The sequence below is a fragment of the Scatophagus argus genome, chromosome 7, assembly GCF_020382885.2.
Source record: "Scatophagus argus isolate fScaArg1 chromosome 7, fScaArg1.pri, whole genome shotgun sequence".
NCBI classification, from domain to species: Eukaryota; Metazoa; Chordata; class Actinopteri; family Scatophagidae; genus Scatophagus; species Scatophagus argus.
This window is the reverse complement of record NC_058499.1, coordinates 22,977,462-23,000,012: the sequence shown is the minus strand read 5'-3', so window position 1 is coordinate 23,000,012 and position 22,551 is coordinate 22,977,462. Positions and strand designations below refer to the sequence as shown.

The 22,551-nt window shown below is 40.6% G+C and overlaps 1 protein-coding gene and 1 long non-coding RNA gene across 4 annotated transcripts; both read right to left on the bottom strand.

The window, feature by feature from the left end:
- Window positions 1–648: 648 nt before the first annotated feature.
- slc38a8a (solute carrier family 38 member 8a) lies at window positions 649–18,524 on the bottom strand. Of its 3 annotated transcripts, none has more exons than XM_046395078.1 (10): window positions 18,106–18,524; window positions 14,672–14,792; window positions 13,769–13,925; window positions 12,590–12,694; window positions 11,536–11,593; window positions 7,686–7,800; window positions 6,914–7,061; window positions 4,883–5,085; window positions 4,741–4,792; window positions 649–1,306 (listed from the first exon to the last, which is right to left on the bottom strand). In XM_046395078.1, exons 1-10 carry the CDS (start codon window positions 18,307–18,309, stop codon window positions 1,204–1,206), a joined length of 1,266 nt encoding a protein of 421 aa, XP_046251034.1. In that variant the 5' UTR covers window positions 18,310–18,524; the 3' UTR covers window positions 649–1,203. The 3 variants fall into 3 exon arrangements, with proteins under 3 accessions (XP_046251034.1, XP_046251033.1, XP_046251035.1); XM_046395077.1 differs by having other exon boundaries at window positions 14,594–14,792; window positions 18,106–18,522; XM_046395079.1 differs by lacking the exons at window positions 649–1,306; window positions 4,741–4,792 and adding an exon at window positions 5,662–5,747 and having other exon boundaries at window positions 4,924–5,085; window positions 14,594–14,792; window positions 18,106–18,523.
- LOC124062364 lies at window positions 9,450–11,529 on the bottom strand. The gene is made up of 3 exons (XR_006843905.1): window positions 11,206–11,529; window positions 10,079–10,159; window positions 9,450–9,807 (listed from the first exon to the last, which is right to left on the bottom strand). It is a non-coding gene; the product is annotated as an uncharacterized LOC124062364 (long non-coding RNA).
- Window positions 18,525–22,551: the final 4,027 nt, after the last annotated feature.

Below are 22,551 nucleotides of genomic sequence, written 5' to 3'. Positions count from 1 at the left end.
TGTTTTGTACTGAAAGGTTGGTCTGTGACTAATTTTAACTTTCAGTCTTTCTCTGGTGGAGTTTCTGTCCTGATGGAATTTGAATCATCTTCTGTGACAACCCTCAATTCAGAGAATAAAATGAGAAACAATCCATTTCCATTTCTATTGATCTCAGTCCAACGAGGATCTAACACAGTCTCATTAAAGGGGTAATCATATATATATATATATATATATACATATAGGTATATACATATATTGTAGTATGATGTATGCATATTTATAGTATAATGAATGTTAATGTGAGAGCGTGTCTTTAAAGAGGAAATTATGATGATTTGTATGTAGTATGGAATTAGTCAGCCTGTGAAAACAGATTTCTTAATTGTCTGCTGCTCTGGAGTCAAGTGTGAGAAAATAGCCCTGATGAGGCCATCAGGGTAAGGATCCAGGATTTTTGGAGCTTGATCCATACTAGGGACTAATATCTGGGTTTCTTTTGCTTTGATTTTGACCATTATGGGTTTTTTTTTGGGGGGGCGGGGTTAAATCACTGGAAAGCCTCCGTAGACAAATGTTGTAGGGCTGTGGTGGCCATTGTTGGCTGAACAAGGTGCAACATTTGGGGTTTTATTTTATTTCTGACAGCTACACATTTAACAGATATTTCATATAAAAATTATTTTATTCAAATGTTTTCTTTAACTTGGTATTCACTATTAACTTGACTACATCACACATCACATCATCATTACATACATATCAAATACCAGAAAGCTGCTTTTTTATATACACAAAACAGATGTAACCTATTTACACACAAACATTTAAGTATGTCCCCCTGAACTCGGTGTGTGGCTCTCCAGTGGATACCATCAGGTCTTGTACATATTCCCACTATGAACTCCTTCATCTCATATTTTAGTGGTAACTTGCAGACTGTGCAAATGATTAAAACTTTTCTGGTTTACCGCACCATGCTGGCATAGATGACAAGGTTGTGTTTCACTACTGATAGTTGAATATTGTGGTCACGATTAAAGTGAAATATAGTGTTAAAGAGTGAGGAAATAAAAACTGTGACAAACATGTCGAGAACACCCTGCCCATTATCCGTTTAAGGCTTGTCATCGTAGCCACAGATACCAGTGACAGTTAAGATCTAATCACAACAGTGTCCCTGAAAAAACCCCTTGGTGAGTGAGGGACGAGGAGGAGCAGTCAGATCTTTCCAAAGACCTGCATGAAAGCGATGGTGGTGCTCTGGCCAAAGATGAAGGCTCCACAGAGCAGGGTGACCACTCCCCAAACTGTCAGGATGACTCTGGAGAAGACAGGGTACAGTGTAACAACTGAGGCAACAGTGCAAACATCTCTGAGATCAGTTGGTTAAAAAAAGGAAGAAAAAAAAGCATAATTTCTTTAGCTTATGACAGATGTTTTTTTGTTTTTTTTGGCTTATCACCACACCATTAACACCTCCATCAATTAAGCCTCAAATCAGGCACTTTAAGCTGCAGCAGAGTGGACAGCATGGGGTGCTGAAAAAAGCAAAGGGGCTGCACAGTGAGAAGCAGAATCAGCTCTTTGAGATACGCAACCTGATGTTGTAATGCTGTGGATAGCAATTAACAAAAACAACACTAAACATAGCCCTCTACTACAATAATTACAATGGAAGTTTTTCATGTTTTTGTCATAAGCTGGTTGACATGAAAACACTGGGTGTTAGAGTGAAGCTGATATTGTCATACAGGTCAAAAAAAAGACATGCACAAACATTCTGAGAAACTAAAATGTTTCTATTACAGCAACTTTCAGACCATTACAAATGCAATATCAGAGCTATTTCACATCCAGAGTGGGGAAAAAATACAAAGGATATGATGGACGTTTTTTGCTTAGTTAATTTATTCCTTGATGCTGCTCCTCATGTGAATGCACAATATTAACTGATGGCAGGCATTTGCTGGTGGCTTTTTATGGTGGTTTTATATTCTTCTGACTTTCCATGCAACTCTAATGCCTTTGTAAGCAACATAAGCATCCTAATATGAATGTTGCACAAGGTGCAGCAGACATTAAATCCTCTATTTTCAGCAGGCTTCAGCTAGGGACTAAATGCGCCGAACCAGATCTTGTTTGACTTGCACTTACCCATTTCAGATGAAAGTTATGTTAACAGAAACATTTTCAACTGTGAATTTCCCCACTGTGTGACTAATAAAGGATCATCTTATCTTATAACTTCCAGAAGTAGCAATTTTGTAGATGAAGAGACACCACATTAGTCCAGACACCACATGGTGACACATTAGTTGGGTGTAATCTGCTAAATTCTACAAAGACTACAAAGTTTGTATTAGCGGTTCATGGCTTCTTTTTGGTTTCATTTTGTAGTATTGACACAGCGTGAGAAATACAAATTTTTACCACAAGCAAGACTGAAAGTTAATGCAACTTTTTAAAGTTAACTTCATAATGCGGTACTAATCTTAATTCTAATCATTTTCATGACCTGTCCAAATTATAAAATTGAAATTACTGGATTTCAATTTTATAATGGGACCTGCAGAAACCTTGCATTACAGTACTTGGTGGCTCAAACAACAAAATGCTGCCAGGAAACTGCACCAGCAGAGAATGAGAGATACTCTGCACTTTTGTGTAAGAGAAAGCCTCTGTGGAATATGTGTTGCTGGGTGGGTGTGGGTGCTATTCAGGTGCAGTTCACTGACCAAACAATGATAATCTCCCTGCTGTGTCTGACAATAATATAAACAATTACACAAAGAATGAAAAAAAAAAAGCTTTAGATGTTCAAACCCTGCAAACTCCTGTATCACCTCTTACTGACCCAGTATGAAGAACTTCACTTTTCCAGCATTTGTCAAAATCACATTAATGCTGATATGACTAACGTTCACTCACTAGGCCTGCTTATCCTTTGCAGGGTCTCAGGGGACTGGAGCCAGTCCCAGCTGACAGTGGGTGAGAGGTGGGTACACCCACCAGACAGGTCACCAACCAATCACAGGGTTAACACATGGAGACAGAGACAACTATTCACACTTACTGCCAATTAGTGAGCCGCCAGTTAGCCTAAATTGTATGTTGCATGGTGCTGACCACTGCACCACCGTGCCACCAAAGGCAAACAGTACACACAATTTACTGATGATTCAGTTGTTTGTAGAACCTCACCAGCTGTGGAAAGGAGCTCATAATTGCAGCAGAGAGTGTAGCGCTACAGGAAAAGTCATGGGGTCCTTCAAATGAAAAAGGGTTCATCTCTGTGGGGGCATAAATGTGCTCAATAAATTCCATCTGACCTGAGGGTGCACTGTAGGAAGCTAATTAACTGTCCAAGTCCTTAGGTATGCATGAATGTTACAAAGTGTCAGAGATCTGCACTTTGCATTTTAATCTGTACTGTGTACAAGTAGAAACCTTCACCTGCAGCTCATTGTAGCACAGTAGTAAATATTTATTTAGGAATTCTGCCATACAGTTTGTTACGTATACATCGACCAAAAGACCACATCTGAAGTGCATCATAGGGGCATTTATGGTGTATTATAACTCATTCATAATTCTTTATGACAACAGTCATAAACACACATAATTATTTCTGATGCACTATGTCAACAGTGCCAAAAAACATTATAGATGTGACTTAAAATGATTTATAAATTCAAGTGTCTCATGGAGGCTCTTGACTAATTATAAAGTAGAGGTTGACTGTGAAGGCTTATAATACATTATGACTCTCTACATTCACCTATACACACCTCAGTGATAATGTGTATAATTATTTAATGAGCAACAGAACTTATTATGCTGTGCGGACAATTACTCCTTACTACAGTTGACTGTGTATAGGTGAGTACAGGTAGTCGTATTATAAGCCCCATCTGTCAACCTCTGCTTTACAATTAGTCGAGAGCATCCATACAACCCGTCAGCTTATAATTGATGTTTCACATCGATATTTCTTTATGACTGTTGACAAAGTGCATCAGAAAGGCTTGTGTGCTTATGCATGTAGTCATAAAGCATTATGAATGCATTGTTATACAATGTAAATGCCCCCATAACAGACTATAAGTGTGGTCTTCATAGAAAGTGTTACCTAATTTTATTTTATTTTCAGCTTAATTTCATGCCCAGCACAAATCACATGAAGACTCATTTGGGCCACTTTCATATGTAGTTCTAAATCAGATGCATATATGATTTCTGCAGAGGTGATGGCTTTGTGAACAGTCAAGTTTTTGTAGTTTTCTCCCAGATCAATGCTCAGATCAATATTCATCACTTGTTTGCAGTGGTGGACAAAGCCACATATGAACGATCATATCAGAAGATTCTAAATTTAATAGGTACATGGGAACATACTTCAATCAAAGTCTTCTTTCTGTCAGCCTGAAAAGCAGACAGTCTGTCACCACAGCAAACCTGCAGCCCTGTTTTACTTATTTTGATGATGGACTGTCATAGCATCTTGCTTGTTAGAAATATGGGATGACACTGATGTCAGATACAGGTCATATACAAAAGATCAATGTGAACAGTCTAGGCTCAAAAATCAGAAAAATCACAATTTTTAACCACAATGTGAACTTAGTCCAGAGGTAACCAAACTGAACACTCACTCAGGCAGTTCAGTTTATTTTAATACTTTACTAATTACTATGCAATATCACCCAAACTTATATTTACAACACAATTAAATTTAAAGGAGGTTTTTTTCCTCACCTGGTCTTCCAGGACACCGGCTCAGACTGCATGGCAAACATCAAACAGAGTCCTGTTCAAACACATCCCAGGGTTCAAGGGTGGATAGATAGATAGATAGATAGACAGATAAACAGACAGACAGACAGAACAAGAGTGTTACCTGGAAAGATGAAGATGAAGAAAGCGCTGATGCCTCCGATGACACTAATAATCTTGCTGATGTCTGGTACAAACATGGCAATGAGCAGCGTAGCCGTTATCCACAGGACCGTCAGCAAGCAGCGGCTGCGGCTTTCAAACTCCGGCATCACTGCGCCGTCCCGCCTCCGCCACCAGCTCATCAAGGGATCCTGGATCACCGATCTGATGAGCAGGAATGGGTGTGATTTGATAAATAACTGTAACACTGTAACTTTATGAAGCCAAAACCTTGCCTTTTCTAAATATTGTACCTCAGAATTTAAGCAGTCGTGTGATTTTAACATATTTGTCAAAAAATCCTGTCACTGTATGAGGTCTAATTTACTGTGAATACAACTTCTCATGCAGGAAATTTAAAGTTGGTTAAAGTGACATAGTGAGACAGATTGGGCCTTGGTCTAAAGCCTTGTTCAGACCAAAGAATTGTGACGAGACAAAACTGCACTCAACAAAAACAAACACAAAACATCATTGAAAATGATCCTAGGCATCCAAACATGTTCAATAGCTGATGTGTCTGGTGAGTATACATTCCAAGCAAGAACTGGTGATGTTTTCAGCTTCCAGGAAAAGAGACGCCATCAAAGGTGAGCATTTGTCTGCTAAAGTCAGAACCGACAACAAACTGCAGTCAGCTGATGGCCCATGAACTTCCCTGAGAGAGCCTGAGGTTTCTTACAGTTTCTGCAGAAACCGCTGCTTGTACAAACTATTGCAGCAGCTGTTTGGGTGACTGGCCTGGAAGCTGAATGTGGAGCTCCTGGACTGGTGTTGTTGCACATAGTATGCAGATTTGAGGCTGGTTGGATGCACTGCCAGATCGTCTGAAATGACATTCGAGGCAGCTTATGGTAGTGAAATGAACACTCAGTTGATGAGCAACAGCTCTGGTGGACATTCCTGCAGGCAGCTTGTGACATCTGTGGCATCGCGTTGTGTGATTAAACTAAACATTTTAAGTGGCCAGGCTCCAGCTCCCCCGCGACCCTGACGGATAAGCGGTATAGAAAATGGATGGATGGATGGATTTTAAGTGGCCTTTTACTGTGACCAGTCCAAGGCACAACTGTGCAGTTATCATGTTATTTAATCTTGATATGCCACACCTGCCAGGATTGTTGTTATAAGAGAAGTGCTCACTAACATGGATTTTAACAAAACTGTGCTTAGATCTAAAAGCTTAAGTACTACATTTCTGTTCCTGAGAGCTTGCCAGTTAACACCAATGCTACCAATGCCATCTGAACCATGAGGAGCTGAGTGGCTATTTATACAGATGATGTAACTTACATTAGTGACATCATCACCCGCCCTGAGTCGAGCTGAGACAGGGCAGTTCACATCGCAGTAACTCTTCCCTGTGACGTTCTACAACATTTTGTCTCGTAGTGAACGTTTGGTCTGAACTGGGCTTAAGATTCAACTGAAGTGATTCAAATTCACCAAAGCTGTAGAACTCAATAATATAATTATGTCCTGAAAATGTAAGAAAATTTAGAATGACTGATACTGTTACAGGATTTTTGGAGATTTTGTACATTTTCATTAACTGTATTGCCTTAATTTCTCGCTTTTGTAACGTTAGCCATCTTCTGCAGCTTTTGTCCTCTTCCAGTGCTGTCTAAGATCTACTCTGATCTAATGAACTATCCTTGCACAATAACCTTCAATGTCATTTTTACTTGCATCTGTTATAAATTTCAAATGCTACATAAGGCCTGAAGTTGAAACGTGTCAAATGTTAATGTTTTCACTAACAGTATTATAAATTTGTATACTTACACAGCACATCATTGGTTTTGAAAAAAAAAAAAAAAAACGGTATTACATTATCAGTAAAAATATTATTACAATATCAGTCAGAACATTTTATTGCATTATTGGGTTTTATTACATTTTGATTAGATAAAGTGCAAATCTCCTTACATTTCTAGGCATTAAATTGTCATGAAATTATGAAATTGGGTGCTACAAAGACCATGGTGCTGACCTGCCCAGCAGCAGGATGATGGGATAGATGGTGATGATGGAGACTCCAAACAGCAGCCTGGCGATAAGCATCAGAACGTCATCACCGCTGTATGACATCAGAATGTCGGCCTTCACATCTTTTCCAAAGGTCAGGTACCCATAAACACCTGCAACAAAGAAAGGAGGACAGTGTTTCCCGTGGACAAATATAAAACAGCTGTACATACATCAGCGTGATAAGAGCTACCTAAAATGACAGAAACCAGCTTTGGGAAAAAAATTATTTTTTTGTTTGGTATATGTCCCCTCTGCTAACATGGGGGGGTATGACCTATCCTGGAGCCAACCACCAGGGGGCGATCAATATGTTTTGGGAAGAAGGAGGATGTGAATGTCTGAATCAAAATTCATGACAACTCATTTCATAATTTTCGAGATATTTCACCTAAAATCACAAATATCAACCTCAAGGTGACTTTGGAAGAAATGTCATGGCATCATTATGATTCGCTGTGTGTACACCTTCAGTATCTATTGAAAATGTCACTGCAATCCATCCAAATGAAGTCGAGATATTTCAGTTTGGACCAAAGCAGTGAACCGACATCACTGCCATTCAGAGAGCAGCTTTAAATCTTACAACATAAAAGTTGCAAACTGCAGAATACGCTGCTCACTTCACCATGATGTGACTCACACAGCTATAAAGAGAAAAGGTTGTCCAATCAAAGCTGAGAAACTGTGTGTATCATAATCCTGGGACAGTGGACAGAAAAAGGGGAAGTAGAAACCTGTGAGGGAGTAGATGACGAGACAGAAGATCATGGAGACCACGGAGATGAAGACCCAGTGAGAGAGCCGTTGGTTCTCCATGCTGCTGTAGATGGCTATGGACGCCTCGTGGCACTGGAACAAACACACAAACAAGAAGGCATTCTGAAAAATCCAACAATGTGAAACACACATAAAAAGAGAACGCAATAATTTACAAATAACCCATTTAACATCTGTAATGTTCTCAGTTGAGTGTATGTCACATGATCACATTCTGTTTTATTCATGCTTCACACAGCATCAAGACCTTTTGGAATCAGGGTTATAAACCTCCTCTCTGGTTAAAGGTGAGGACAAAATAAGAGATCCACAGCAGATAAAGTAGGGACAAGTCATTGGTCAGACAAATTGCCTCTCTAGCTGCCAACCTTGGATTTTTCTCATCTGTCTGGTGCTCACAGTGATAGGCAGTGAGGATCCAAAGGTCTTAGTATCTCTGATCTCTCTGCCCGTGTGATGAACTGAGATGAGATGGGGAATTAAATGAAGGCTGTGGGCTCTGAGGGGCACAATGGGGCAAGTTAAACCATCACAGAGGTCAGGATACACACTCTTGTCCCCACTTGATCCCAGCTGCCATCGCCCAGTTTTATATCTCACTTCCCCCTTCTTTCCTTCCCTTCCTCCACTCCTCTCAGGATCTCATCAGCTCTCTTTTCAACCCTTCGCAGTGCAATCAGTCACCCCGGGGGAGTGTGCCTCTCTGTGTGTGTTTGTGTGAGAGGACATGCATCAGTCCTTTCACAGTCCCCCCCCCCCCCTTTTATTAGATCCTGTCAATGTCCCTCAGGGGTTACCTTGGCAACATGAGATGTTACACATCAGTCTGTCCTGATTTAGACTGACAGAATGATTCTTTTCTCATACCCTACTCTGATATTAAATATGAAAACGTCAGTTCTGTTCCTGCAGAACACAGAGACACAGCTGACTGCTCGGGAACACTCACCTGAGAAAGCCCGGCTCCTAAACATTGTGAAAAGACTGTGTTTCACATGTGAAGTTTCCTTTCCTCTCTTTTCCTCCTATCATGTGAACGAAAAAATTTTCACGAATTTTTTTTTTTTTTTTAAATTTTGGTCGTTTCCATCAACCTTTTCCAATGCAATTCTTCAATATGCGCATAAAGATTAATTCCAACTAGAATTCTGACTGACTCTGATCATGTGACTCATATAAGAGTGAATTTAATAAAGTGTATGAAGTATATTTTTGGGCAAAATGGAAGTTATCACCATTAGGGTTGATCATGTACTCAGCTGAGCATCTGATGCTCAATATCACCTAAACCAGTCAGCTTATGTTGGACTGCTGCTGTATGTCTATTAGTGTGTGAGTTCACTGAGAGAAACAAAAAATAAATAAACAAAAAAATAAACAAAAAATTAAATTTGTTCTATATGTTCACATGCTTGGATGGTAATTATCATGTGAATTATTGAGTTATGGCAACAAAACATGTTTTAGGTTTAGGTTAGGTTACAAGACATTTGACCACCAAATTCTGATCAGTTCATCACTGAGTCCAAATAAGGTTTGTCCTGAATTTAAAGAAATTCCCTAAAGGCATCTCTGAGATATGACGTTCACAAGAACGGGAGAAACAGATAAACTGCAAACACATCGTCTCCGGCCATAGCACAGAGGAATAAAAATCGTTTTCTCATTTGAGTCTTGTGAGTTTTCAAATTTTAAGATCTGTCTCTGAAATGTGCCCCATATGTAGAAAAATCACATTTTTAGAAAACATTCCTCAGCAGTTCATCTTTCCAAAATCAGTTTCCCTGTAACTCTGCTACAATCCAATGACTGTTTCTTCTGCAGAAAGTAGTTCCAGTGGAAACTGATCACGCAGAGGTTGAGACTGCCCAGAGCAAAGCATACACATCATCACGTGGGATAAGCATCCTTAGCTCTTTCCTCCTCCACAGCTGCGTATATGGTGTGTTTTATTCTGGCGCCAGTCCAGCCCTGTAGATCACAAAGCACCACAGCTGTCACGTACCGCTGATGTACAGAGGATGTTTATCCTCTCTAAAGTCTCAGCACTGCTGTATGCAACGTGATGCACGAAGCCACCTGGAGCACAAAGTTCACATTTGTTGAACTGTGACCCTAAGCCACACTCACTTTTTTTGAGACACAGTCAGTGGCTGAAGGCTACTGCGAGTCCCGTGTTTAAATTAAGGCTGATATATTCACATTTTGTTGAGAGTTCTACGAGACAATCAATACCACTCACATAAGGTCAATCTGAAAATACAGCCAGCAAGCAACTAGATTAGCCTAGGAAAAAGACTGTAAACAAGAGACACAAATCTGCCAGCCTGCACACACGTTGTGGTTTTACCGTTTCTCGAACATGGACGTTGACTCTTCGGTCCAACTAATCACTGTTGTCACAGTAAGGTTGCCAGGGGACCAGCAGAGACTTCATTAAACAGGACAAGATTAATTAACAGGGTTTGTTTCTTAATGTAACTTACAATTAATTAAGAGATTAATTTTGAAGGCACCACAATCTATTTTTCAGGTGGGTCATAGAGATCCTGATATATAATGTCCTCTTACTTCTGTTTCCAAACTTCACATCACCTCACTGACTAGCTGAGCTGTGCTACGTGAACAAACCAACAGGGCGCTGCAGCCACAATGATTGGACAAATGACTTCATATGGCTCTTCCTTGGGTGACCGATGGTAAATAAGGCAACGTGAGTTCTAGCTAGCACCAAGGCGGATGAGGAGTATGCACCAAAAAGGAACTCTCATATTGTGCTAATGGTTAAAATGTAGAAAAGGCTGTTTCAAGCCCGAATATAATCCACAAGGCATTTCAAAACTGAAAATAAAAATAGCAATTTATGTTGTGGATCATGACAGATCATGATATCATTTTCTGGCCAGACTGCCCATTCCTCGTCACCCCATCTGTATATATCATCAAAATTCTAATCAATTCAGCTCAATTAATTCAGTTTATTTATACAGAAATCACAACAACAGTTATCTCATGACACTTTCCAGTTAGAGCAGGTCACAACCAAACTCTTTAATTTGATTTTTAGAGAGACCCAACAAAACCCCCATGAGCAAGCACTTGGCGACCCTGGCTCAATGTGGGCGGCCATCTGCCTTGACCGGTTGGGTTGTGAGAGAGGGAGGGAGAGAGAGAGAGGACAAGAGAGTGGGGGGGGGGGTGGTTCCTGCTGTGTGTATGAAACACCCTCCGACTCACACCCTCAGATGTCAGAAGTTGGGTTCTGCACAATTTTGTGCAAGAGAAGTACAGCAACTTTATGAATGCATTTAAGGCAAGACTTGAAAACAATGTGCCTTTAAATGTGGTTGCTGCATGTTGTATAAACTAGGTCTTTTTAAGCATACCAGGACCTTAACTATGACTTTACAGTTTTCTATTTGCTAACAAGTTGGTCCCATAAACCCATCTTCTCCCATGATACTGCATCACACTGACCAACATGGCATGGGGAGCAATGAACCACAGGGGGTAACCTGGACACTGTAAAAGCCAAACTATCTGCAAGGCTGGATACTCTGCCTGAGTGAAAAAAGAAAAAAAAATCAATTTATTACTTGCTGGGTATTTTCTGGGTACTTTTTAATGTAGCGTAATGTAGACCCAAGCATGTTTTTGTAATTTTGCAATCATAACAGAAACAGTTTTCCACTCCTGAAGCATACACAAACCTTCACACACACAGCCTCCAGTCTGACCACATCACGGTGTTCCAAACACATATCTCAAAGGGTCTTACATGAATGCATTTCAAATTGTTGTACTCACTTGGAAACCAAAGCAGATGGTTGGGATGACACTGAACATGGAGGCCCAGGAGCTGATCCTGCGCACAGACGGGAGGATATACAAGAGTCATTTTCTGGAATCACTAATGCCACAAGAAGGCGGTGACGAAGAAATAAGCTATTATTAGGGCGCCATTCATAATGTCGTGGCATTTAGAGACACTTCGCCATAGAGTTCATCTATCAATCACAGGCGACCAGCTGACAGGAGCAGCCGGTGACGCGGGGGTTCAGGGCGAGCACAATGATTTGATCTACTTTGTCTGTCCTGGTGGCCTGGATTCAAAGAAGATTTATGGATAAGACTCATGACTGTCATATTCCCTGGAACTAACCTCATAACATGACTTTTTCTGGTGATTAAGTATATTTATGGCATGGAAAAGAGTGCCTCAAAGACAAAACTTTACCTGACAAAACAACCTACTGTTTAGCATTTTGTTGAAATTAATTTCTGTTTTGTTTTCTTTCTTAATTTCCACCAACACAGCAGAGGCTGGAAAGCAGATTATATACTCTGCTTCTGTTGTGCAGACAAACATTAAATCCAGACTGCTAAGCATATACTCAAAGGAAATCATTTGGTAAAAGGATTCTGACAGCTGCAGACTCTGCTGTCATCATAAACAAAGCATATTAATAAGAATAGTTCAATATTTTGGTGAATACATTTATTTGCTTTCATCCTGAGAATTAATAAGAAGAACACCACCACTCTCATACAACCACTCTCATATACGTTAAATATGGACTTAAAGCCAGCAGACAGTTAGCTTAGCTTTGCATAGACTAGAAAAGGGAGGGAGCAGCTAGCTTGTCCAGAGGTAACAAAATGCCAACTGCCAGCACGTCCAAAACTCAGTAATTAACTATTTGTGTTGTTTAAACCATAAGCAGAAAATGACAATTCGCGGTTCAGCTAGCTGTTTCCACCTGCTACCAGTCTTTATGCTAAGCTAAGCTAACTGTCTCTTCCCTGTTGCTTCATATGGAACCGACAAATTTGAGAGTGGTGTTAAATTACATACACTTACCCGCTGCTGTAGAGAGGGGCGATGTGAACCAGAACAGATGGCATGGTGTGGTATTTGATGACGATGGCAGTGGTCATGTAGGTCGCAGCCAGAGTACCCAGAACACTGTGAGGGAACAGAGACAAAACATCTGGTCGAGAAAAGACGCTGAGGCAATGAAGTCATTTAAGTGTACGGTATATGCATGTGCATGACCTGTGTCAATTGCATGCTATGCTTTGTTTATCATACAGTACAGACGCATATGGATAAAGGATCCTCAGCCCTAAGAAAATGCGTTAAAAACAGCAAAGATTACATTCTGAGAAAAGCTAAAACCATGTTGTATACTGGTGACTAATATCTCAAATAACATGACAGAAATACTGACCATAAGGCAAGTTACAGTTATGATGCATCAACACCCCCTAGAGCAGCGATTCCCAACCGGTGTGCCGCGGCACGTAGGTGTGCCGTGGCAGTTGTCGGTTGTGCGGCTTCACCCAGTCGGCGCTCTGGGTGGACGCCGTGCGGTTGCGGGCGGAGCGGCCGACTGATCCTAACATGTTTGCCCAACAGCACGCCACGCAATCTTTCTGAAGTTAGAGATGTGCCACGGCTCAAAAAAGGTTGGGAAACGCTGCCCTAGAGAACATGATTACAGTACCGAATCTTGGCAAAATCCTTTTCAAAAACCTTAATGTAATCTGTCTGTGTGAGATATCGTGTGTATAAATTTGACATTCTACCACGTAGGTGGTTCTAGAGAAAGTTAATATAGCATCCAACATATGGCTCATCCTCAGGGGAGCATGAATCTGCATGTATTTCACGTATTTCCACGAATGTACATAATATTTTCATTTCCATTGCGTGAAAATCTGCCTTTTGGCTGTTGAGTTGCCTTCCTGTGCATTAAACCGTTACAGCTGCATAAAATGCTGAGTGGTCACCAAAATGATCAGGAATCAGCCTGTGGCAGCCATGAACGTTACTTGTGATGTCAAATCTGGCTGCTCCATCTTGCTCACAACAGAAACTAAAAACTGAGCCATTTCACCCACATTCAAATTATAATTACATTTAAATAAAACTAATAATTGTATTCCACTAAAAATTACTCCAAAATCCAAAAATGATAAAAACCGATAAGACTAACACTAGCTGCTTCTGTAGTGCATGTGACATGTGACACCTAACCTGATGTATTTCTGAATGCTGATCTCTTTGGGGATGGACAGCGGCAGGATGAGGAGGACGCAGAGCAGCACCAGAGTGAAGCGCTGGTCTGTGTAGAAGTGGTATGGCATTTCTGACTCCGGCAAACCAGTTACCAGCTCATACAGGGACCCACACACTGACAGGATAACGAGAACACGCACGCACAACATGCAAGCATGTAGCAAGGATGAATTCACTTATAGTGTTGGAATCATTAAATAATATATGACAAATAATCAGAATACAAAAGGTATCTGTCCCAAAAATAAGAAACATGAAAAGTCAAAAAATGATTTCCTGTGACTGATGTGATCAGTGGAAAACAAGACGCCTGCTTCAGAACATATTCATATCAGCTCTCCATCTGAGAATCAAATATTAATAACAGTCTGAAATGTCTGCTTGTACTCAGTGAAACAAACCACAGACTTAAATCTGCCCTTTAACTGAAAGGAGGCAAAAGCCAAACAAGGTCAGAGGGGATTCATCCACTCTAAGAGGAAAGAGATCTTGATCAGCAAGAGACAAAGCAACCACAACAAGAAGAGATTCAAACTCAGGATCAAGGAAGCAAAGAAAGTGGTCACGCTGACATGACCTGGCCTCTATTTTAGTAAATAAACATATTAGAGAGGCTCAATGGTTCATGGATTCCACTTCAGGTCGTTTCAGAAAGCAGGTCCGCTCCAACTCAAAGAGGTTGTTTACAAAAAGTGAATATTGATGATAAAACTTGAAAGGGTTTTACAAAAAATTCATTTGTTAGCGCTACGGTCTGCACAAACGGCTAACTCGCCGACTCACACTTCTCCAGCTGGTCATCCACAATAACCAGAAAGGCCACAGAGATCATGAAGAGGTTGAAGACGAAGCAGATCTCACACAGCTGGCCGATGGCTGGCCCGCACACCTCCTTCACCACCGCCTGGTACGTGCACTGGCCACTGATGGACGAAGAGTAGCCCAGGATGATCAGACCACTGATAAGGAACACGAGTGAGACCTGAGCGAATCAAAGAAAGATGAATGATGAGCGATGACATACAGACAACACTTCTTAAGGCAGGATATCATATCGTTATGCATACACTGAATACATCAATACCAATATATCTGCAATACGCTATTATCAAACAATATACTGGTTACTTCCATATAAGAGTTTAGTCCTCATTCAGTCAGTGTTGAGTGCTTGTCTTTTGTTAAATGAAAAAAAATACACTACAACAGCTATCAGGAATTCACAATACATTTGGAAAATTGAAAAAAAGCCTGACCACCGGATGGTGCCAGAGTCACACATTTTCTGCTTCTACACATAAAGTAGTGGTTTTAATGAAAACTGCCTTGTGGTTGGAGGACAAATATTCAATTATTTATTCTTCATTTGTAACGCACACAAAACTTCATTGAGCCAGATCTGTCTGAAAGCTAATTTCCATAGCTAGTACAGGGCAGAGGCTACCAGTGACGCACAGGATGGTGAAGCAAAAGATAACATTAGTGGACATTAGTTGTCTGTCTGTACAAACCCAGAAAAATAACAATTTCTCTGTACAAATACATTTTCCTCTGTTTGGTCAGGTCTTCACACACTTATGTTATTGTTTTGATTATTTAGGACACAAATACAACTGCTGAGCGCCTGGGTGGATGCATGTCATTATGAGGCTGCAAAGACAAGCCTTTTAAATGAAAAGACGACAGTGACAGGGAAATTAACCAAAAAGGACAGGAACTGTTTGAGACGCCTCCTTTATGGGGATATCAAAGCAAAAAGCAATTGTACAATTTACTTCTGTGTGTACCTTTGTGTCCTCCAATATGCTTGTTCTGGATGGTGGGGGCCAACTTATAATGCCATTCTGCCCTGTATTCTCTACGGCTGCCATTACATAACATCAAACAGAATGGCCATTTTGTAAAACCATATCAGAGTTCTTTAACGGCTCCCAATGAGCTGATGTTTACTGACACCAGCAGAGATGTTCAGCACCACCTTCTGATGCCAATATTGATTAAATATATAAGAAATATATGGAGGATTGATTTCAGACGAGGGTGGTTTATATCCATGTATGTGGTGGTGGGGGGGGTCAAACGTCTTATGGTTGATGATATATTAATATTAATATAGTAATATTTTCAATCAATTAAATCAATCAATCAATTATCAATTAATTAAGATATTACTTAATTTATAAATGGTTCAAGCAAGTTTCAACAAGTTCAAGAGATGCATCAAATTGGTTATGTAGTCTGAATGACAGTCCCAAACTCAACAGTATTCAGTTTAAAAGGATATGAAATACAGCTGATTAGTAACTTGTTTGGAATAATTAGGAATAAATCTAAATAAATAAAAATGAAGCCTGACCTAATATTTGCGATAACACTGCATTTGTAGTGTGAAAGAGGCCACTCAAACTAACACTGCACATAAAGCCAAGGAGCATAATTACACCTCTGAAGCCCCATATGGTTCAGTCTAACTATCCACAGACAATTACACCCAGCAAAAATCTCTGATAAATCTACTAAAACTTTTTCTTTTTGTGCATCCATTTATTCCATTCAAATCTGGTATTTGTGCACAGTTGCAAGTAAAGATTAGGCTACACAAAAATTAGTATTTAGTATAATATTTGCACAATTACACTTCAGTGGTAGCTGCATAGGATTTTTTCCAACTCCTGTGATACCAACATTTCCAACACTCATTCCACTCTCGAATATTGTAACTGTAACATTCTAACAAAATAATCTGCTTCAGTTCATATTTGTTGGTGTTAACTTTAAAAAAAATAACAACACTTTCACTATTTGCTCCACCACTTTCTGCACATACCTGTGATATTAACATGGAGGTCTAACAGCAATAAGCAAGAGCACATGTATACAACCATGGCAACAAAAATCGAATTTGTTTAGCGTTTCCTGCTAAGTTTCCAGACCTGAGGAGTCTGAGGAGGAGTCTGAGGAGATGGTTAGGGTTACGCTGTTCAAACAGCCAAACATCTGCAACTAGCTAGTCATTCGTTTTGCATCCAAAGAGCAAAAACACAGCTAAACGTTAAGTGAGTATAACTCCTACATTTGTCACGTGGCCAGAGACATGTCGCCAAATTAATCTCAATGTGGCTGCATGTAATTAGAAAAATGTTTACCAAGTAAACAGTTTTATGACCTTGTCTTATGTGGTGGTTGTGCATGTGTTAGGTTGTTTTGATAACTGTCTGCCCCCTAGTGGCAAAAAAACACTACATCCAGCTTTACACTAAGTACTTGAAAGGCCATTAAATAATGTTTGAAATCACACGGTGTCAAACAGCTTACAAGCAGGGAAAAACTCCTGTGAAAACTGACAGCACATAGGATGACAATGTATATTTAAATACACCCGAGCCTTATTTAGTCCAAACTCTGCCAGGAGACAAACGGTCAGGCAGGAGCAGCAAAAGAGCCAATACACTGAACTGAATACTTCTGAATACTAAGGGAAAAAACACTAATGGAACCCCTCTGTTTCTACTGTTAAGTGAATTATCCAGTAAAAGTTAGAGAGGAGGACAATGAGGGCAGGCGGTGACACCAGCACAGTAAAATTATTTGTATTTTTCTATCCAACTCTTGCACAATGGTTTCATTTATAGAGTTAGACAAAAAGAACTAAAACAGGAATATATAGTTTACTTCTCTGAATGAGTGTCTCAATTCCTCTTAGATAAAACTCCAAAACTAAAGTGCACAGGCTACCCAGCAGAATTCCCTCATCCACATGGGAGAGGGCCTAAAAACATGAAGGAAAAAAACAGACCGGAGTCAGTTTTTGTGGTCAAAGTGATGACCACCTGAGGTTATGCAAAATGAGTGGTTTTCAGCAGAAATGAAAAGAAGTGACCCCAAAACGAATTCAACATTGCAGTGGTGTGACAGACTGAGGAAAAAGAAAAAAACAAAACAAAACGATGAGAAACAGAAGAAGAGTCAGACTGATAAGAACAAAGTGAATCTAAAAGGTGCTGAGGTCAAGTCAAGTCAACATGGCCTCCCCTGTCAGGTGCAACAGATCACAATCTTCTTAATTGATCTCAGTGGACCTGAGCCCTCAATTGATAAGAGGAAATTCCCCTACAGCAAACCTCCAATAAATCAATCTAAAAACTTTTACACTTTTTAAAATAACCTTTAAAAGGCCATTTGGCTCATCAGCCTTGGAGATCTCTGCCAGAAGCCAGCAAAGCAGAGAAGTCACTTCTTCTAAGAGAAGAGATAAATTCGTGTAAAAAATAATTTTATAGGTAAAAAATGCTCACCAGCTCCACGGTAACTGCACTGCGGATGCCCCCGGCTCTCTCGAAGGCCCAGGGGAAGTTGAGGAGCCCGGCTCCCAGGGCGGATTTCAGCATGATGAAAATGGCACCCATGGAGCCGAGCCGAGGCCCGGCGGTCACATCCAGCGGGGGCTTGGCTGAGGCTGAAGCCAGCAGGCTGATGCTCTCTCTGGCCAACTCCTCCATGCTTCAACCGGCGGGACACACTGACGCACACGCGCCGTCACAGCCAACATACATACACCCACTCGAGCTGCCGGCCAACTTTCAACCGCTTCCCGGGCACTGCGCTCTGTGGGCCGGGCCGCTCACTGGGCAAGGTGAACCGCATGGAGGGAGGAGGGAGGGTGGGCGTGATGGAGGGCGGCTGCTGCATTCAGGTGCTGCTCGGACACTGTACGGAAGCACACAGAGTGCGTCACCGGGGCTCTTTCTGTGCTTCTTTTTTTTAAGACATTTTAATACAGATAATAATTTGAGTGTCACAGTAAGATGATGTGGAATGCATTACTATACTGAAAAATCTTCTATAAATCTTCCAAGAGTGAAAATGTGTCAATTCTACCATAACTACCAAAGTTCCCAAACCTTTCATGATGGAATCATGATAACGTATATTAATTTGTCAGCCAACTCACGATTTATCTCTATTTATTTGTAAGGGTTTGTGTACAAAGTGCTCTTTCATGTCTTTTATCACAGCATGAAGCAATTTTTTTGCTTAAGACATACATACATATGCATATATAATTATAAAACCACACTAAACAATCCGGACAGGACGTGGCAAAACACCTTCAGATTAAGTGTGATTAATATAACTAAGCTAAAATCAACATGCTGTACTGAAACAAGAAATTCGCTGTTAAAGTAATTTACTGCTGAATGTAACCTAGTCTGGTTTTGCTAAATATAGTTCCCCTTTTTAGCCAGTTTCAGCTCCTAAATTCCCGGGCGGAAGAAGAACCTGTGGGGAACAGGAATGAGAAATTAACAGGAGGAGAGACAAAACAGCAACTAACAGATGAGATGAAGATGTGTAAGGTACACAAAGATATGGATGTAGAACATACTAAGGATCTGAGAGGAAAGAAACCACAAAAATGGAGGAGGTATGAGCAGAGTGTTTGAGGGGTGGGTTGAGGGGACACAGGAGGACATCAGTGAGGGGCCAGAATGTCTTGCATTCCACGTGTCCAGGCTATCACATGCACTTAAGTCAACGAAAGCCAGAGGAATGAGTGAGCCGAGACAGTCCTGCACAGACGCTTAAATAAAACGATCAATCACTGACACCTTTGTAGGTAACTACACCTCAGGCTGTGAAGACAACACTAATTCACGACAGGTTCAGTGGGTCGGCAATATTTGCAATGAGTGATGTGGAGAAAGGGTTTCTGTCTGAAAGGCACAAAGGTCTTTTCATTAGTGCTGTGTGTTATTCATTCTCAGAGAAAGGAGCAACAACTGCTGTTAAGGACTAATTAAAGATGACATAAGTGGAACTGTTGCTTGTTTTTAATGCCCTGCATTTCTTTTTATACGCTACCAGAATATTATATTTCCCTCTACTATAAAATCTTTAATTTCATCGTCTTTGTCATCAACACAAAGAATGATTGTGTTTGTCTGTGACTCATCTTTCTGCAGCTTGTCTAGCCCAGAAGAAAAAATAACCATGAAGTTGTACAATTCTGAATAGTCATGAAATGTCCAGTAGTAGTAACACAGACACAGCAACTTGTAAATTTAATGCATAGAATTGATGTGATGGTACAAAAGCCAAAAACACTTTGAGTTCACCCAAAAACAAGTACAGCAACATCACATTATTTCATTCATGAAATTGAATTTCTGAATTTTAATTTCATGGATGAAAATGAAAAAGCGACACAAATCAGTTTCCTGCAGTACAGTCACAGAATAGCAGATTTGACCCTGTAGGTTAAAGCCAGCTTTTTGAAGGAAAGGAAGGACATGGGCTCAATCAGGAAGCAATATGCTGATTTGCATGCACAACTCTTTTTAAAATGAAAAATTTTAAAGGAGCAGTAAGAAAAATTGTCTCACAAATTCTCTTTGAAAATGATTGAGCCAGCCAACCATGACTGGGCCTGGAGGTAATGAGCACAAGTTATGAGGGTACTTTCCTAAGGTGCTGGAGCATTCCCATAAAATGTAGGTGAAGAATTAAAAGAGGTTTTGCAGGTCGCAGGTCTTGGTAATGAGACACACTAAATTGCATTAAATTCTCATAAGTCACATTTCTCATGGAGGCCTATTCTCGAAATAGTCACATAATGTTGGTTTAACATTGTTATTGTTAACATGTTAGCATGCTGAAATTAGCATTTAGCTCACCACTGTCCATCAGTCACAGGGCTGCTAGCATGCCTTTGTCTTGTTAAAATTATCATTTATTACTTTTAAATGAACTAAAAACATGTAAAAACTTTATGGTTGACTGTACTTTGTTACACTATTCCTGTGATAGAAAGAATTATTATAATTATGAATCGTTTTTGTTTTTTTTGGCCAAACATTTTGCATGTTGGCATCTGTAGCAAAGTTGGTGCTGGCCTGCACTTCTTTTCCATCCCATACAACATCATTGGTTGCTTTCTAATCGATTACAAGCATACTTTTGTTATATCATACATTTTAATCTTTGGACATGGGCTGGATATCAAGTCATTCCAAACCAAAAGGCTAAAGTCTTGTTGAAGTCACAAGTCATTTGTGTTCAGGTCAATGTCGAGTCCTTTTTGATTTTGCCAAGTGAAGTCTAAAATCATCTGATTCATGACTCGAATCTGACTCAAGTCCAAGTCATGTGAACCTTTGTCATGGCTCAAAAAAGTTTGTCACTCCATCATTGTTAAGTCTTGGTTCTGAGGGGACAAATGGGAGATATGAATGAAAACAGCACATGTAAACAGGTACGATCAGAGGGGAACCCTGGAGTGTAGATGTTAGCCAGCCTTTGATGGTCACACAGACATTAATGGATGAAGTGGACGGGGAGAGGTACAGGCTGGTAGGACATATGATGAGGGAAGAACTGATGAATGTGGGGGGTGGGTTCAACTCAGAGTCGCCACGGTGTCTCTTTCAACTGCCTCCCCAGGATGTGAAAAGGCAACCTGATTGGTCTGACAGGAAGTCCTGGCATCTGGGAACCTTAAAGGGAAAGAGGGCATGTGACCTCCACTCACCACCAGCTTTCCCAAATCTTGTTAGCACAGTTAGCTGGCTCCGGGGTCATTTCCCAGTTTCCCAAGGTTCCAAGGGAGATTAGTTCTTGAGTGGGGCCGTCATCCAAGAGGACGGGTGACAGATTCACAGGCTGATCTGGCCTATTAGGCTTGGATAAGGAGCCAAAGCTCAGACTCCCTGAGCACACCGACGCACATCAGCTCTGATGAAATCAACCTGCATCACTGATTTCATCTCACAACCAATACTAAAACCACGAGAGAGATGCAATTAGTCCACTAAATCTATAATTGTTCCTCAGAGAGAAATGTAATTATTCTTTCTCCTAGGTCTGCAAAGGAAGCAGATAAAAACTACTTTTCAGTAAGATGCAGAATAAAAAGGAATTACTTCATATCACAAGTTTAACCTTCACTTTTCTGTTCGTTTTAAGTGCTTGTGACTGTAGCCAAGTGCAGATTTCATCAGAACTTGTGATGGCGACAGTGCAGTGATTAGCAATTTTACCAGAAATTGCAAGAAATAGAAAGGATAAAACTGCAACCATGGTACTGATAACTAGATTACTTACTACTTCTTGTAAGACATACCACCCCTGCCCTGATAGTGATGAGCCTTGATAATGTAAAACTGGACATAATTGTGGATGTTGCAATATTTTCATCCAGTTGAACAGTCAGTGTTAAGGTTGCTTTGATCAAGTTTGCATTTAGGGGAGATGTGTGGTGGAGTGGTTAGTGTGCTAACCCCATATACTGAAGGTTGAAATCCCTTCATGGCAAGGACCTGGGTTCCTGTCCAGGCTGCAGTCCTATACTGCATGTGTTCTCCTCTCTCTTGCTCCCATTTCTTGTCACTCTCTGTCTGTGCTCTCTAATAAAGGCATAAACGCCTAAAATATATCCATCCATCCATTTTCTATACCGCTTATCCATCAGGGTCATGGGGGAGCTGGAGCCTATCCCAGCTGACTACGAGTGAGAGGCGGGGTCCACCCTGGACTGGTCACCAGTCAATCACAGGGCCAACACACAAAGACAGACAACCACACACTCTCACACTCACACCTAGGGGCAATGTAGAGTAGCCAATTAACCTAATGTGCATGTTTTTGGTATTGTGGGAGGAAGCCGGTGTACCTGGAGAAAACCCACGCAGGCACAGGGAGAACATGTAAACTCCACATAGAAGGGCCCAGACCGGGATTCAAAC